This window comes from Clarias gariepinus, chromosome 4, assembly GCF_024256425.1.
Source record: "Clarias gariepinus isolate MV-2021 ecotype Netherlands chromosome 4, CGAR_prim_01v2, whole genome shotgun sequence".
NCBI lineage: Eukaryota > Metazoa > Chordata > Actinopteri > Siluriformes > Clariidae > Clarias > Clarias gariepinus.
Window position 1 is genome coordinate 38,202,501 of NC_071103.1, and position 17,500 is coordinate 38,220,000.

The 17,500-nt window shown below is 40.6% G+C and overlaps 1 protein-coding gene across 1 annotated transcript in view; it reads left to right on the forward strand.

Moving 5' to 3' along the window:
• Positions 1 to 15,855: 15,855 nt before the first annotated feature.
• The window catches only part of dpp6a (dipeptidyl-peptidase 6a), a 63,296-nt gene continuing 61,651 nt past the window's right edge, over positions 15,856 to 17,500 (forward strand). The window contains exon 1 of the mRNA XM_053494366.1: positions 15,856 to 16,051. Within this exon, the coding sequence (XP_053350341.1) occupies positions 15,995 to 16,051 (57 nt within the window). The 5' untranslated portion in view covers positions 15,856 to 15,994. The remainder of the gene's footprint in view (positions 16,052 to 17,500) is intronic.

Genomic DNA, 17,500 nt, shown 5'->3' on the forward strand with positions numbered 1-17,500 from the left:
TGTTCCTGTTTACTCCTGAGTGGCTTTACTTATCGCTGTGATTAATGAACAAGCACTGTTAGCGTGGGTGGCTAACGCTAATACCTACCCCCAGAAGCCCAGACGGACCATTAAGGGCAGAACATGGCACCTCTGAGTGGCACTTTAACAACGAGAGACTGATGGAAGAGAACAAATGGATTAAAGGAATATCATCGTGGCTCATTAGTCTAATCTGAAGCTTTATTATGTATAGAGTGTGGATTCTGGATTCTGATTGGTCAGAAGGTGATTTATTTTCTCTAAAACAGCTCTGACGGCGGTGTAGTAAATATTTCGTTTGGCAGAACGCATTTTCACAGTTTTTAACACTATAATCATATTTTTGCATATATATAAAAAAAATCACGGACATGTTTTTTATGATTCTTCTCGGCTTTAAAAACCAAACTGAAAGCGCCTTTTCTTGCTACCGTCCTTGATAACACACTTGGGACTCATGGTGCTGCGGTATGTCTTCACTAAATCCTGCACAAAAAAATGCGTAAACTCACTTTTCTTGGATTTCAACTGATGCAAACAACTTTTAAATGTCTCCCAAATGTATGTGTAGCCGGCATTTGGCTCGTGGCAATTTTTTTTTTTTACAAAATTTCATTAAGGCGGACATATACACTGCATATAGCTTTTTGATGTATGGAATGAGTCTCCAGTTTCAGCATTTCTGCCAAAGTCAGAGATAAAGCTTTCTGTCGTCTTCAGAACAGAGTAATTTCTACATTGCTCTCTGTTCCATCAGTGTGTAACAGGAAACGCCTGTATGTTTTACTAAGTGCTTGGTAAAAGCTTTGATTATCTGTGTGTGTGTGTGTGTGTGTGTGTTTGAGAGCGCAGTGAGTTCAGTCATTTTCTGCATTCGTTTCTCCGGATGCAACATGATTTTCGAGCACTCCTCCACCACCTCGGTGCCTCTTCCCCAGCGGGCACGGCGACGCCAGAGCCCCACGGCACAAACCCTCCGGAGGATCTTTTTGGTGAGTGCAGCAGAGCTTTGAGATCAGCGTGATCGGTGTTTGGGTCGAATCAGGTCACAATGTGAACGAGCGAGATGTGTGTTTATGGCTTGTTGAAAAGGTATTTTGTCTTAGGTTTGGCGTACAGCAGTTGGCGCGTTGTACTAATGTTTAAGCTCCATTTCAGTGCTGGTATTGATTTCACACTAAGTGCTCAATGTTGGAGATGTTGGTTTGTACAATAAAGTTCAGTGTACTTACAGGTCGGGGTTGATGTCAGAAACAGTAATAAATAGATAAACATGAACGGTTTTGTTATTATTACATTATTAAACTCCCTTTTCTTTACCACAATGCTTCATGCTACATTATTACAAAAAAAATAAAAAAAAATAGGATATATAGTATATATATATATATAAAACCTTGAGTATGTGTGACATCAAGCTGAAAGTCTAAGAGAAGGAGAAAAGGAAATCCTGAACCGTCCCGCGGCCTAAACCCCCCCTGAGACACCTGCGGTGAATAATTCAGAAACTTCTTTTATTTCTATTCCGATATCTCTCTGTTTCTTTTTTTATAGCTCCTTTTTGATGTCCAGGGGCTCTTGTGTGTGTCCGCTTTGACCTCTGTCCTGTTTTCATTTACTTTGCACTTGTTGCCTTCCTGCTGTATCAATCAGAGGCTCAGTGTGTAAGGCTTGTGTTCTCCGGCGCAGGCTGAATCGACTGCTCGCTCCTTCCACAGCCTCCTGTTGAGCCGTCAAGTGAAATCTGTCTGCCTGTCACTGGGATGTTTGTGTCCCTGATTCAGTCGCATGCATATTGTTCTGCAAGCAGGTATATCTCTCATATTTAATAAGTGAACGACACGTCAGGTTCTCATCACAAATTTTGTGACAAACTCAATTTCTCAAATCGTATCTCTGAAAAGGGAAAAAAGGAAAGTCCCTGCATTTGTCAATGATTTACGCTGAAGGGGGCTTTCGGACTTGACTGCAACTTTAAGAAAGCACTTAGAGACGTGAAATAAATTTCCGACGTCCATTTCCTGTATTCGTTTAAAGTAGACGATCGGTGATGCACTCAGTCTGTTTACGAAACCGGTCATCATTCTTCAATGAATCAAGACATGATGGAGAAGATAAATGTAATAAGTAGTGAGTAATACACGACAGGGCTCCGGATGGAGGAAGGAACTGGTGACCAGTGCACATGATGTTTTCATTTTCTAAGTAGTTTTTATCCAGACAGCCACCAGTGGAGCCTGAGTTACTTGACGTAAGTATCTAAGGTATAGGGCTTGTATCATTCATAGCCGTTTTTTCCTGACGTTAAAATCATATGTCTCAATCAACTCTGTTTCTTATTTCAAACACCTGTTACATCATCAGGTGTGTCTTGAATTAAAAGTGGTACACGCGATTACACCTAATCGTCAACAAGTGGCGGAATTTCTGCTTCACATACTACACGCCACTGATGCAACGCTATGCAAAGACATAGCTACACTAAGTAAAAGTACAGATACAGTATACTGTATGTACAGTACATAAGTACAGTAACAGATATATAAATATACTTAGTTACTTTGCACCTCATCTCTGGCACTCTGGTTCTATCACGTGTGATCCTTTGAACTCCAGCACGATAGAAGTGATTCATTTAACATTCAATTTGGTAGTATTTTCCCATTATTGTTAAACTGATTAATAATAAATAAGTCAGATCAATACGTTTTTTTATCTTGGCAGCTTTTTAAACGCGTTGGCTACTTAGACAAAGTTACTTGAAGTTAGTCAAGTTTGTCCCAGTTACTGTAGCATTTAACATCATCAATGTTTGGTGTAATGTGTTACAAAGTAACGCGTTAGAGTACTAGGATTACTTTTTTGATGTAACGAGTAATCTAACGCGTTAAGTCCGCCATTTAAGTTCTCCGTTGTTTAGTTATTTTTTCAAAGCCCCAAACCGCCACTCAAACCCCCCCCCCCCCACCCCCACCCCCACCCCCCCGCACATACTGTAACTCGCCCCCCTCTGTTTTTTTCTGCTGTTAGTAGTTAACAGATTATGGGCCAAACTTCACTAAGTGGTGACGGTAGAATAATTATAAAGGTCTTGACTGAAACAACATGCATGAGTAATCACAAAGGAGTTTTCATTTTCATTTTTCAAGGAAAAGTACTCGAACTAGTTACTTTTATCAGAAAGTAACGCTGTGATGTAACTGATTACTTGATTACTTGATTGAGTGTAATATTACTAGTATACAATGTCAAAGATTTGTAGTCATATTCATGTTACAGTAGTTCCTGTTCTCAGCAGGTGATCATATTACAGGGAACCCATGAAGTAGAAACCTCATGGAAGGTTTTAAGTTACAAAGCACTAACACTGGAGAAATCATCCTAGACTATAATAATAAAAAGCCTTGGTTCTCTGATATTTTTACGTTTGAATTGGCTGTGTCTGCAGACTTTGCTTTAAAAGGGCTTTTATCATCGTCATTATCTTTTCAACTCCACATTAATGCAGTTACAATCCAGCCCGGAGTGGGAGTCTGAACCTCCAGCTAGATATTATGTTCCACAAGTGACCTATTGGCCAGTTTGAAAGTGTTTTTTCTCCATGTTATAGATGAACCCGTCATGATAAAGCACCTCGTGGTCCTGGTGGTTATGGCCATTTGGTAGCCTGGTGTCCTTTGCTGTAAGACTTTGTGTGAATATCAGGTCTTAAGTGTCTCAGTAGATTAGCTTTGACCTCAGTCTGCTCTCCAGTCTGCTGGATAGAGGGGAATTCAAGATTGTCCTGTCTACTCTCACTGTAATTTACACTGGTCTCTTCCTGATATCTCTCTCCAGGTCTTTTCTTTGTGAACTCCAGTCCTGACCTCACAATAGATTTCCCCTATTTCTCTAAAGTTCATTTCCCCTAGTCGTTAGTCTCTTTCAGTTGCCTTTTCAATAGCAGTTCATTTATGACCTTTAGTTTTGCCGGTGTAGTTGTTTTTTTATATCCATTGCTGAAAAAGAAACCAGATTTAAAGGTTTTTTTTTTTTATCTGTATTTATGTGTTCAGTATATTTGACCAGTTACAGTATGCATGAGACACCCTAAAAAAAATCTAATCTATTGATTAGTGTAGCCAGCTCACGCATACAGATTGGTGGTTAACATATAGAGTGGCAGTGTGTATATGGAATAGCAGTGGGCGTACGATGAGGGTGTGTGGACAAAGTTGTGGAGGGCATATCAAGTTGCCATGGGTTAGTAGGGCGGAGTCGTGTTTAGTAGATTGATTGCCAGTCAGCATACAAAGTTGATGTAGACGTCAAAAGTGGCAATGGGCATCCAGTGTGGCAGTGGGCATACAGAGTTACGTCATGAATGGTGTATTCAGCCTGGTGGTGAGCAGAGGGATTTAAGTTAAAAAGCGCCATTAGTGTGACAGTGATTGAAAAAAGTTGCAGTGATGTGTATGGAATTACAGTAAGTGACATGGAAGTCATTGAGGGTGAGGGTTGAAGTGGAGATGTCATTATGCCTATACACTAGCCTTACACAATTAGCGGTGTTGTGTTGTAGTGGGACTGACAGTCAAGGTTGGTGGTGTATGGAGTCAAGATGGCTGTACAGGATCATGACTTAGTCAAATTAGTGCATGTGGAGAAGTAGTTGGTGTATGAGAGTGAGTTATGGACCACATACAGGGTTTTAGAGCCATATAGAGTTGTAGAGACATATAAAGTCCATTCAAATTTGGTGTACAAGGTCCAGGTATACAGAGTCAGAGTACAAAGTAGAGTTGTGTTCAGGGGATAGAGTAGAACTATTGCCAGCTGACTAAGTTGTTTTTTGGCCGGATACAGAGTTGAGTCTTGGTCAATGGAAAGAGTAGAGTTGAGTCATGGTCAGGGGCGGATTTGGGTTGTGGTTAGGGGACAGAGTTTCATTGTGGTCAGGGGACAGAGTAAAATTGTGGTTAGGGGACAGAGTAAAGTCATGGTCAGGGAACAGAGTTTAGTCATGGTCAGGGGGAGAATAAAGCTGTGGTTAGGGGACAGAGTAGAGTAGTCAGGGGACAAACTTGAGTCTTGGTCAGGGGACAGAAAATAGTTGAGTTGTGGTCGAAGGACAGATTGGAGTGGTGGTAAGGGGACAGAGTTAAGTCTTGGTCAGGGGACAGAATAGAGTTGTGTTATGGTCAGAGGACAGAGAACAGTTGGATTTTGGTCAGGGGACAGAATAGAGATGTGGTCAGAAGACCACATTCAGGGGTTGTGTTCAGGGAACATGATGGAGTTAAGTTGTAGTCAGGTGACAGAATAAAGTTGAGTTGTGGTCAGGGACAAAGTAGAGTGCTGGTCAGGGGACAGAATGGAGTTGAATCTTGATCAGGGACAGAATAGAGTTGTGGTCAAGATACAGAATGGAGTTGAGTGGAAGTCAGTTCGTCCCTGGTCAGAATTGGCTTGTGGTCAGTGTATAGAGACAAATAGCTCTAATTTACACAATCTTGCTATTTATATCTAACAGCTGAATTTTATGTTGTGTAAATTTTCCTTTTAGCTGTTGCTGGTTGTAACCTTCAGTCTCTCAGAGTGTTTCTGCTGAACTCGGCCAATTTGCTTCTGTCATTTTCTGCTCACCTCTGATAACTCTGATAATGTGCTTCATTCATCACTATCATCTGTAATGTGTGGTTACATTCACACTGCCTGCTCTTCTATTACCCACAATCCCTGATCATTAGGTTCCAGGTACCTAATGACTACTTGTGGCATTACTCTCTCTCTCTCTCTCTCTCTCTGTCTCTCTCTCTCTGTTATTATGTTTCGTTCTATTGTGTTGCTATCAGGGTGTAGATCAGCAGGGTGTAGATTGGTCCAGAGTCAATTGTTTTACTTTGATTTAATACCACTTATAAAAGAGAAACATATGATGTTTTGTTTTTAACGTTTTAATCATTGGTAAGTTATTGTGAAAAGAAGATTAAAACATTATATTCATAACATGATAACATTAGCTTCACCACAACACTCTATTGTTGATAGTTTTACTACAGCGGCACAAAATATTATGCTACTGTATATTCCTATACTGTTTTATATAAATTTTTTACCTGATTTACATCATTTAATTAGTCAGAACTAAAATACAAGTAAAACCATTCAAGTCAAACCGCCATACAGTCCGGACCTCGCTCCAAGCCATTCCGAAATACATGTTTGGTCTATTAAAGGAGTTCCTGGGAGGCCAGTGTTAAAGTACTAAGTACTGAGTACTGAGAAAACTTTCTACCTTGATGGTGTCCAAGTGCACAAGTAAAACACCGGGACAAGTGCATTAGTGTAAATCACTTGTTATTCTGTTCGAACAAAAGTCCTGGTTTGACTTGAACACTCCTTGTTAAAGCCATCATCTAGTTTAATGACCTTAGATGAGATTTATTTGTAATAACTACAAGCTTGTTTAATTTGGAGAAAAATTGCAGTTGTCCTTTTTGGATCTCAGATATTAATTTCTAATTTTATATGATTATATCTCCTAATAGAGTCCTGTTGTGCTGTATGATGACATTCACAGATCAGACATAATTACCGCTCTGCTCTCGCTGTTTCCTTTCAGTCGAATCCTCCTTACGGTGTGCAAACGCGCACGCCCGACATCCACCGAGCGCCAAATTAAAGAGAAATAAACTAAAAGTCATTACTAAATATATCGCAGTTTGCTGAAGCACAAGAATCAGAGTCTCTAATTTAATGTGCCAAAGCAAACAGAACGTCGGGGAAATGACACAGACGCCTTCGGCTCATATTCATATCCCAAATTATGACAATAGATGTGTAATTATTTAGTTAGGAACAATTTATATATTATGACAAATCTTCCAGGATACAGAGGTGGGGAAGAAAGAGACGCAAGGAAACTGTAAGAGAGACGAAAAAGAAGAGACGTAAAGTTCGAATAGAAGTTGGACAGCAGTTTGAGAGATCATCTTCGTCATGGAATGTTTACGCCTTAATTAAGCTTTAGCAATGGTTCAAGTTTTGTGCAATGCTGGATAAAGAATCATTTTTTGCATCATTTTTATTCTGCACTTTTACATTTTTCAAAAGCTTCATAATGTGCATCACTCACTCACTCACTCACTTACTCACTCACTGAATCACTCACTCACTTACTTACTCACTCACTTACTCACTCACTTACTCACTCACTCACTTACTCACTCACTCACTTACTCACTCACTCACTCACTCACTTACTCACTCACTCACTCACTCACTCACTCACTCACTTAATCACTCACTCACTCACTCACTCACTCACTCACTCACTGACTCACTCAATCACTCACTGACTCACTCACTCACTCACTCATCGTCTATCCCGCTTTATCCTGTATACACGGTCACAGGGGTCCTGGAGCCTATCCTAGGAGACCTACTGTAGGGCATGAGGTGGGGTACACCTTGGACAGGGTGCCAACCCATCACAAAGCACACACACACACACACACACACACACACACACACACTACTGCACGCTCATTCATACAATAATTAGCCGCATATTTGGACGTTGGAAGGAAACCGGAGTAGACAGAGGAAACCCACCCCTAGACCCCAAGACAGGAATCGAACCTGGACCCTGGAGGTGCGAGGCCACAGTGCTAACCACTACGGCATCGTGCTGCAGATTCACGTACCATAATTCATATTAAATTTTCAGAAATGAGCAAATACTTTGGTTTAAAGCCATCTGTTTTCCTTTTTTTTTTATCTGGTGTCAGAGCTGCTTTACTTAACTGCAGCTTTCACTGCTGCAGTACCTGGGCTGATTAAATGCAGATGGAGAAAAAGAAGTGACTGTGTGTGTGTGTGTGTGTGTGTGTGTGTGGGAGAGAGAGATTTATACAGTCACTGTGTAAATACACATCGCGATTGTTGTCGAGTGTTAGTGAGAGCGCTTTGTGTAGTTATTAAAACATCGTTTCTCTCCCTCGTTCTGGCTGCGAGCTGGAATTACAGACTGCAGTCAGGAGTGAAGAAGAGCAGAACTGATGGTGTTTGACGGCTCGGATGGAGAAGGACGCAGAACCACCGAGTCCGTGCCGAATAAGTTCCTTCTCCTCCTCTCCCCTGTCTGATCTGAGACTCAAACAGTTGGAAGACATTTACAGATACAAACACACCCATGGTGCTTCCCACCGAAACTGTGAGTGTGTGTGCGTGTGTGTGTGTGTGTGTGTGTGTGTGTGTGTGTGGAGATGCAATCTTTTTACAAGAGCAAAATGAGAAACTGTTTTAAATACGAGAGAGAGATAGATGGAGAAGGATAGTGAGCCTGTAAGGGAGAGACGGAGAGACGGAGATTTGGAAAGAGGTAATGGTGGAGTCACAAAGACCGAGACAGATGCTGAAAAAAAGCGAGGGTAAGAAAGAGACAAAGGGATGAAAGAGATAAAGAGGAACAGAGACAAGAAAGGGGGGATGGAAAGAATAAGCGTGAAAGCATAAAAAGAAGATGGACAGACAAAAAAGGAAAGGGAGGGGCTTAAACAGAATTAAGGACGGAGATGGAAAAAGATGGAAAGATGAAGAAAGAAGGAGAAAGAGAGAGATAAAGAGAAAAAGAGAAAGAGAGAGATGAATTGGAAAGAGTGAGTGAACTGGAGAAAATGAGACAGATAAAAATGAATAGTAACAGAGGGACAGAGAAAGACAGAATGGTAGAAGGGCAGAGGGAGATAGAGAAAGATGCAGGATAGAAGGAAAGGAAGAGAGGGAGAGATATGGAAGGAGGGTGAGCCTGAAGGCAGACGAAAAAAGAAAGGAGTTCTGTGAAAAACTGAAGGGGGAAGGGGACAGAAAAAGAGATCGTAAGATGGAGAGGGACAAAAGACTTTGATGGAGATGGACAAAAAATAGGAAGAAAAAGAGGGGGAGAGACAGTGAGGAAATGCAAAGTAAGAGATGGATAGAAAAATGGAAAAGAGGAGGAAACTGGAGAAAATAATGTAAAGTGAGAGAGAAAAAGAGGGACAGAGGGACAGAGGGAAGAAGGCAGGGAGAGAGACCGAGAAAGGCAGAATGAGAGAGAGAGAGAGAGAGAGAGAGTTACTGTGGATGAAGAGGTGAAGGGAAGAAGAGAAACAGCAGGAGAGAGAGAGAGAAGTAGGTGTTAACCAATCAGAGCTCTGGATTGTCAGAGCGCCACCTAGTGATCTATCTAGCCATCTATTCAGAGAGCTTCATGTTCCTCAGGAGATGATCTGCATGACCTTTTCAGATATTATTCAGTAGTTAACATTTTGAGTGACAGGGTGTCTCCCTCGCTCCCGTGAAGCTGCTCGATCAGAGAGGACAGAGAGGACGACACACACCTCCGTGCTGCACACACACACACACACACATGCTTCTTTATGTTCGAAACACATCCAGTGTGCTCCGGTGCCTCAGCAATAATCTGCGCTCCGATTTACACCAGCAAGTTTGTGTTAAATGGACTGGAACTGTGAAAGAGCAACACAAACCAATTGACACACTAAACACAACAGTGCTTCATATGCACTTAGTTACCATGACAACGGGGTTTTAATGAAGAGATGGCTGTTTCATGGGGAAAAAAAATGTCTGATTAAGTCTGTGCTCATGGACCGGTCTTTCAAAGCTTCATCAGATTTTTTTTTTGCTTCCAGAGAGAGAGAGAGAGAGAGAGAGACATTAACTCATTAACTTCAACAGGTTTACCAATCTGTGTGTGTGTGTGTGTGTGTGTGTGTGTGTGTGTGTGTGTGTGTATGTGTGTGTGTGTGTGTGTGTGTAAATGCTACGCATGTGAAAGTGGTTTTTATCGCTTTTACTCCAGTCATGTCTCGAGTCATTTGAATCGGTTCAGTTAAATGATTCACTGATTTTTTGTTTACCTGAGAAGTTTACTAATTAATTAATTAACTTTATTTACTGATTTTTTTTTAAACAGGATTACTAGCTATTTGTGGTCCAGTGATCAATTCACTGATTTATTCACCAATTTGTTTACTGATTCACTTACTAATTAACTGTCTACTGATTAGTTTTATTTATTTATTTATTTATTTATTTATTAAGTCACTGACTCTTTGATTTGCTCACGGACTCCGTTATCCACTAATTGATGAACCTGATCAGTGACTGATTGTTTGTGTTGCAAACAATGTAAAAAATCTTTTCCCGACCTCTCCACTCATTAGTTCACTGATTTATTTACTCCTTAATTTAAACAATTGTTTAATGTTTCATTCACTGATTTGATGAACTGATTCATCTGCGAGTTTATTTACTGATTCATTTCATATTAACTTTCTAATGAAGTTCACTAATTAATCCACTAGGTCTAGGTCTGATTCATTCACTACTTACTTTACTGATATGTTCAGTGTTTTATTCACTGTTTTGTTCACTGATACATTCACTGACTTGTTGACTAATTAAATAGTTCCCTAATTTATTATTATTTAATTAATTCATTCAATGACTCACTCACAGACTCATTTACTGATTAAATCACAGACTCATTTACTGGCATGTCGACTAAAGGATTTCAACACATGATTCATTTAGAGATTAAATTACTGTTTCATTTACTGTCTTGACGACTAATTGATTAGTTCCCTTATTTGTTTACCAGTTCTTTAACCGATCCATTCATTGATTTATTTACTGTACTTACTTGTTCAATATTTTATTTACTGATTCATTTAATAATTTGCTTACTGTTTCATTAACTGAAATTAATTTGTTCACTAATTTATTCCATAGAACAAGTTCTGTTTAGAGAGTTTGTTCGTAAGTCCAGTTTGTTCATAAGTCGAACAAACATTGTCTAGGTACTAGGATACTAACAAAACTGGCTATACACATTATAAAGCTAACATGTTCCATGATCTTGTCCTCGTTTTTTAGAATCGTGCCGTTGGTTGAACGATTTATGTTAAAAGAATCAGTGATGTCTGCCATCTTCTAACTAATGCACTCCATTTTCTTAATTATTTTTACTTTTGTTTCCATCGTTATGGCTTACCGCTTCTTAGCAGTACCAGCTTCATCACCGCTGCCTTTATGCTCGCTTACGGACATTCCGGAGTTGTGTAGAGTAGCCAAAAAATGTACTTAAGTACCTGTAAGAGTAGCCGTATTTAATAATAATATTACTTTTGAGTATCTGTAAAAAGTAGTCATCCAAAATATTACCCAAGTAAGAGTAAAAAAGTATTTGGTGAATTTGATACTCAAGTATGAGTAACTGTTTCCTTGTGATGTCCGATTACATTTTTTTAAATTATAATAATTTTATATATTATATATACCAACATTGCAGCATTAAATGAAACAGCTAAACTTACCGTGATATGTCAAAAGTTTGTAACTCGAATGTTCGAATGTAGAGGACTTACTGTTATTTTTTCAAACATTAATTCAAGTGACTCACTTATTAATTAAATGTAATTTAAATAGTGTATTTACTGTGGTGAATACAAGTGTGTTTACTGGTTTTATTTCCTTCCTCCCCTAACTTTCTTCTTCTCCTTCTTACTATTTAGATTTGCTGAAACTTGGTTCTATCACTCACTCACAAGTTCATTAAGTCATTTATGGAGCTGCATGGTTTGCCCAAATGTGCGGTTTATCTAAAAAAAAATTTCAGGTCCAAGTTACTGTACATCATCTCAAAAACATCTGAAACTATCCTGAAAAGTTCAGCTGTTGGACACATTTTTCATTTCAGTCTCAGCATGTGGCCGAGCTGAAGACCGCAACGGTGAGCAATCTCGTATATTGGCTATAAAAGCAAGCCAGGATATGACACACACACACACACACACACACACACACACTTTTTCATCCATTAGCGGTGGGTTTGTACAGAGTTGTCACTCTTAAAGGTGAGAACAGTTACAGATGAAGGGTTTCTGCATGTAATTGATTCTCTGGCTGTTTGTTGCTTTCGTTCTCACTGATGCTGAAAGTGGAAGACGCTGACGGCTGGCAGCTCACTCACCATCAGTCTGTCTGAAACATCAACTCACAGGAGACTGGAAGCTTCTCTGTAAAAGCCTTCACGCTTGACTTTTAACATAAATCTCCTTATGCACAGTACCGGTATCATAAACATTTTAAATTCGGTTTCATTTAGGAGTCTAAAATATAATCAGTCTTATTCAGGTAAGTTAGACGGATGTTAAAACATAACGTAGACATTACCCTATTGATCTGTGGGACTATAGTGATGGAATCCCAATGCTGTAATAATGTCCGAATCCATAGTTTGCATGATATATAACAGAATTTGACTGAAAAATGTACTTTTAATTAACTCAATTCAGTTACATCATTTTTGACTTTAGCAGCTACAATGATAAAAAAAAAACAACAACATTGATTTCTTTCCTGATCTATTCAGTGATTTGTTTATCGATTTATTCACTGATTCACTTACTAATTGCACTATAGGCTGAGGTGCAGAGAGAAGAAAAAACATGGACACCTCAGTGTTTATCTGTTGATAACAAACACTGCACCAAGTATGACATTTTAGCAAGTGAGAATGTCTTGAGTATAGTTAAATGTAATGACAATTTCTTAAAATAGGATTACAACAAACCAAAAATATGAAATTAATCAGCTTATTTATTCATCTTCTGTACCGCTTATCCTGTACAGGATCCCAGGGGACTTTGGGGAAACGGTGCGGTACACTCTGTGCAGACTGCTAATCCATCACAAGACACACACACACACACACACCACAAGAAATTTGTTAATACTAATTAACCTGATCTTCATGTCTTTGGACTGTGGGAGGAAACCAGTGTACCCGAAGGAAACCCACCAGGCACGGGGAGAACATGCAAACTCCATAGACACAGACCCTTAGGTGGGACTCGAACCCTTGAACCCATGCAAAGTAGGTTGATTGGCGTTTCCAAATTCCCCACCGTGTGAAAGTGTATGTGTTCTTGGGCCCTGTGATGGACTCGCATGCCATCCGGGACATCCAGTCTCCTGCCTTGTGCGCCAGTCCCAGCTGTATTTCACTTGTTGAACTTAGGGTTGAGGAGATACCTTTAGAATCTGAGTAGGAATTCCAAATTGAGGACCTTTTTGTTCAGAAAATATCAGAAAATTCTCAGTTTTAGTTGAAAGACAGGAAATGTAGACAATGAACAGGAATAGGCGTTGACATAAGCGACTAGGTTAATTATGTACAGTATATAAACCTCTCAGGGTTTTTTTCCTTGCTACCGTCGCCGACACTCTTGGCTAGCTCATCAGGGACAATCTCATTATTATCTAAAGATCCTCCGAGTGTGTTACTCTGCCCCCGATGAGCGAGCAGTTCAAAAAGATGCAGTCGGCTGGTGTCACGTGGAGGAAACACGTGGTGGTCTTTGGCCCTCCCGACTGAGTGGTAGTAGTAGCCTTAATGTTGAGCGCCCCCTAGTGACAGGAAGGAATTGGACACGACTAAATTAGGGACAAAATCTGGGAAAAATAAGCGCTATATAAGTTAAATTGATTTGAATTGAATATATGTTGATTTGTTTAGAATGTGTTGATGTCTCTCAACTTTTACGTTCGTCCCTAATTCTGGCAAGGTGTGGGTAAAAAATTGACTTTATCCCATAAAGACATGCTACCTACATTTTTAATTATAGGATTCAGGCTTTTTATCAACATAAAAACGGAAAGTCATGACGTATTGACACATTCCACGCAAAATCTACATATTTGGACAACCATTTTCTATCATGCTGCAACTTGAAGCAAAATGACACGAGGCGATAAATTCACGGCGATAACTTTCGACACCATCAGCGCTCCTTATTGTTTGTCATACCAGCACTACAACATTATGTTCAGCTGTTTATTAATTACCCGGCTGTTGCTGTCATGTTCAACATGCTGCCTGTAATGAATGCAATTTATTAGTCGTGACATCAGCCTAGCTGCAGGGAAACAGGACCAGAGAACTCCTGCCTCTACAGTATGTCCCCGCCCTGACGCTGTCCCAGAGGTCATCTGTACCTCTCTACAGGATGTGTGTTTACATGCCTGTGTGAGCCATGATCATCCATCATCCTCTGACACGCCTGTTTATCAGCATCACCACTTAAATGCATTCAAGTAGTGTGTGCGATTGTGTGTTCGATCATGGCAGCTTAATGGCATCTAATACGCAGCTGTGTGTGCAACGCAGGACGGCCGAATCCATCAGAGGGGCCAATCACGGCGCAGTTACAGTGTAGTGATTGATTTACTGCCCCCTGTGTGTGTGTGTGTGTGTGTGTGTGTGCTTACTGCAGTTTAATAACATCTAACATGCAGCCATATCAATCAGAGCACAGAAAGGTGTGTGTGTGTATATGTGCGTGTATATGTGTGTTTGTGTGTGTGTGCATGTGTGTTTAATAATGGATTTAGTTACTTGGAAACTTTTCCATGAGACATGACATGTATAATCACATATAGGATTGCCTAGAAACTTCATTCTATTATTTCTTTCCTGGCTAAATCCACGATCAAATTCCACCCTGCACACTAAACTACTAAATAGTACACTCTAGTAAATACTAAATCCACGACTAAATCCCACCCTGTATACTAAACTACTAAATGCTATGTTCTAATAGATACTAACTTCCACCCTGTACACTAAACTACTAAATAATACTCTGTAGATACTAAATCCACGACTAAATCCCACCTTGCGTACATTGTAGATGCAAACAACTTGCAGACGTAGCTCACGTGTATTGTACAAAACATAGACACTGTAGAAATAGTAATAGAACAAATTGACAGTCCAATACAGTGGAAAACAGCTCTGAGACAAAATGTAACAACACTGTTACATTTGACATGTGTGTGAGACTAATTTTCTTAGATGCAATTACGGTTGTGAGAAAGGGGACGGAGATTTAGTCAAGTGGATTGGTATGCTTGCCATTGTGTTTTCGTGTTAAAGGTGTATAAGACTCACTTTGTTGGTTTTAAGAACAAATCTGACTTACGAACGTCCTTTCGGAAACGGAACTCAAGGTTTGTAAGTTGTGGACTACCTTCTTTAAATGCTTGGCTAAATCCCATCCTTTGCACTAAACTACTAAATAGTACACTCTAATGGATGCTAAATCTATGGCGAAATCCAATCTTGCCTTTTAAGCTTCTAAATAGTACGCTCTAAATAGTACGTTTCGGTGAATTCAACATTTGATGATCGATTATAATTTAAGATGTTTCTCATGAACGTGTTCTTAAGTGTCTGCAATTATTATTGTATCCAGTGGATTTTAGGTCAAGGTCACAACAAGGTCAACGATCCTTGATGGCTCCTTTCCTGTTTAAAGTATATTTAAAGGGTGTTTTAAGTGCACCCGTAAGGAATAGACTGGTTAGGACCCCTGTTGAGTTCTGCTTGGTCTCTAATAGGGTTTTCTAATAACCTGGAACACTCATTGCAAGTGCAATTATACACACACTCTCTCTCTTTCTCTTTCTCTCTCCCTCTCTCTTTCTCTTTTATCAGTCTGTGCCATCACATGACCTACGTGCTCATCATGCAGGGTTATTAAGTAGGCAGATGCGAAGGAAAATACACAGCTCTATGAGTTTGTTCAGTCCAGACTGTGATGACAAAAAGCTCAGTCGTCCTGGCTTTCACAGAGATTAGGAGTGTGTGTGTGTGTGTTTGAGTGTGTGTGTGTCTACCCCCTCCTCTCTCTCTCTCTCTCTCTCTCTCTCTGACACATTCACACACTCCCTCTGCGATTCAGAGCAAGTGAGCATCGCCGATCTGGTCGCCTTCTCCATCACTCGCTCTCATTCCTACACGACTGCATGTGTGAGAGCTTCTCCACATGTGTGTGTGTGTGTTGGTGAGACAGCGACTGCAGCGCGGCTTTCAGTGCCGTCAGTGTCTTCCCTCGTGTGTCAGTGAGTGAAGCTCATCATGACTACAGTGAAGGAGTCGAGCGCTCCAGTGAAGGCAGCTCCGCACCAAGACCAGGTAGAGCCGCTCGTTTCTCTGTTAACTCATCTGCACACGCAGAGCTCCTGGAGCTGTTCGTACACACCGGTGTTTAACACGTACAGCACCTGGTAGAGTTCGTTTAACACTCTGCGCCGTGTCCTTCCACTTCAGTTAATGCTCTAGGCATTAGTTTATGTTTGGTCTGTGTGAACAGACAGTCAGGGATGTTTTAATAGTAGAGCTCCAGTATGTGTGAGGATGGAAAAGTATTTAAAAGGATGAAACAGGTCACATCAAAGCACCTGGAGTGGAGCTGATGAACGTGTGGAAATCTCCTGACTGTAGTCCAGAGACTTGAGGTATTTAATCATCCAACCACTGAGACTTCTGTTGCACATTCCCACGATTGTAGTAATACATTCATTTCCATCGCGGCGCAGGGATCGCCTTACAGATTTTGTCGAAATATCTCGCAGGCTAAACCTCAGACTTCCACATGACGCAAACTCTGAACCTGCTGCGGTAACTGATCTGTGCTCCGAATCTTACGACAGCCTTTTACTCATATGTGAAGGACGCGCACCTCCAGGGTCAGGGGTTCGAATCTCTCCTCCGTTGTGTGTGTGTGTGTGTGTGTGGGGGGAGTTTGCATGTTTTCTCCGTGCTTGTTAGGTTTTCTCCATTTGCTCTGTTGTCCTCCTAAGACACAGTCCATGCACTGTAGGCTAATGTTTGGCATGTCCAAATGACAATAAGTGTGTGTGTGTGTGTGTGTGTGTGTGTGTGTGTGTTTATGTTTGGGTTTGTAAGTGTACTGTAGGTGTCTTACACATGGATGTGAGTTCCCTGGGATAGGCTCCGGGATCTGCGTGATCCTACACAGGATAAGCAGTATAGATAATGCGATGGATGGAAGGATGATGATGATGAGTTACAACAGAGAATGTTTCTACCACACGGCAGGCTGCAAGGGTTAATGTATTCCTCGAGCACTTTTTATTCCCTTTTTTTTCGGGTCTGACACATTATCCTTAGGCGGCGTGTTGGTGTAGGGGTTATCGCTGTGATCTTACACCTTCAGGGTTTGGGTTGATTCCCCGCCTTGTTCCCTAAGTATCCTAGGGTAGGCCCTACCCCCATGACCCTGTATACTAGTGATGCGCGGGTCGTCTGGTAACCCGCGGGTCGGGTTGGGGCGGGTAAAGAAATTGTCACTTTATTTGCGGGGTGGGTTGGGCGGATCATTAAAAACAAAATAAAATAAAAAAATCCATGTATGTTGCGTGCAATTCCCTATAGCCTATATTAAATATTTGGGAATATCTATTTTCATATTTTATTAAGTTCTTTGATAAGGTTACGTCACGTGACAAGTCACATGCCACTGTAGTCACAACAAAAACAAAGAAATAAAAGTGAAGATGGAAGACGAGGTGCGGGAGAAATTGAGGTCGGGAATTTACATCATTAAAAGGAAAAAAGGTC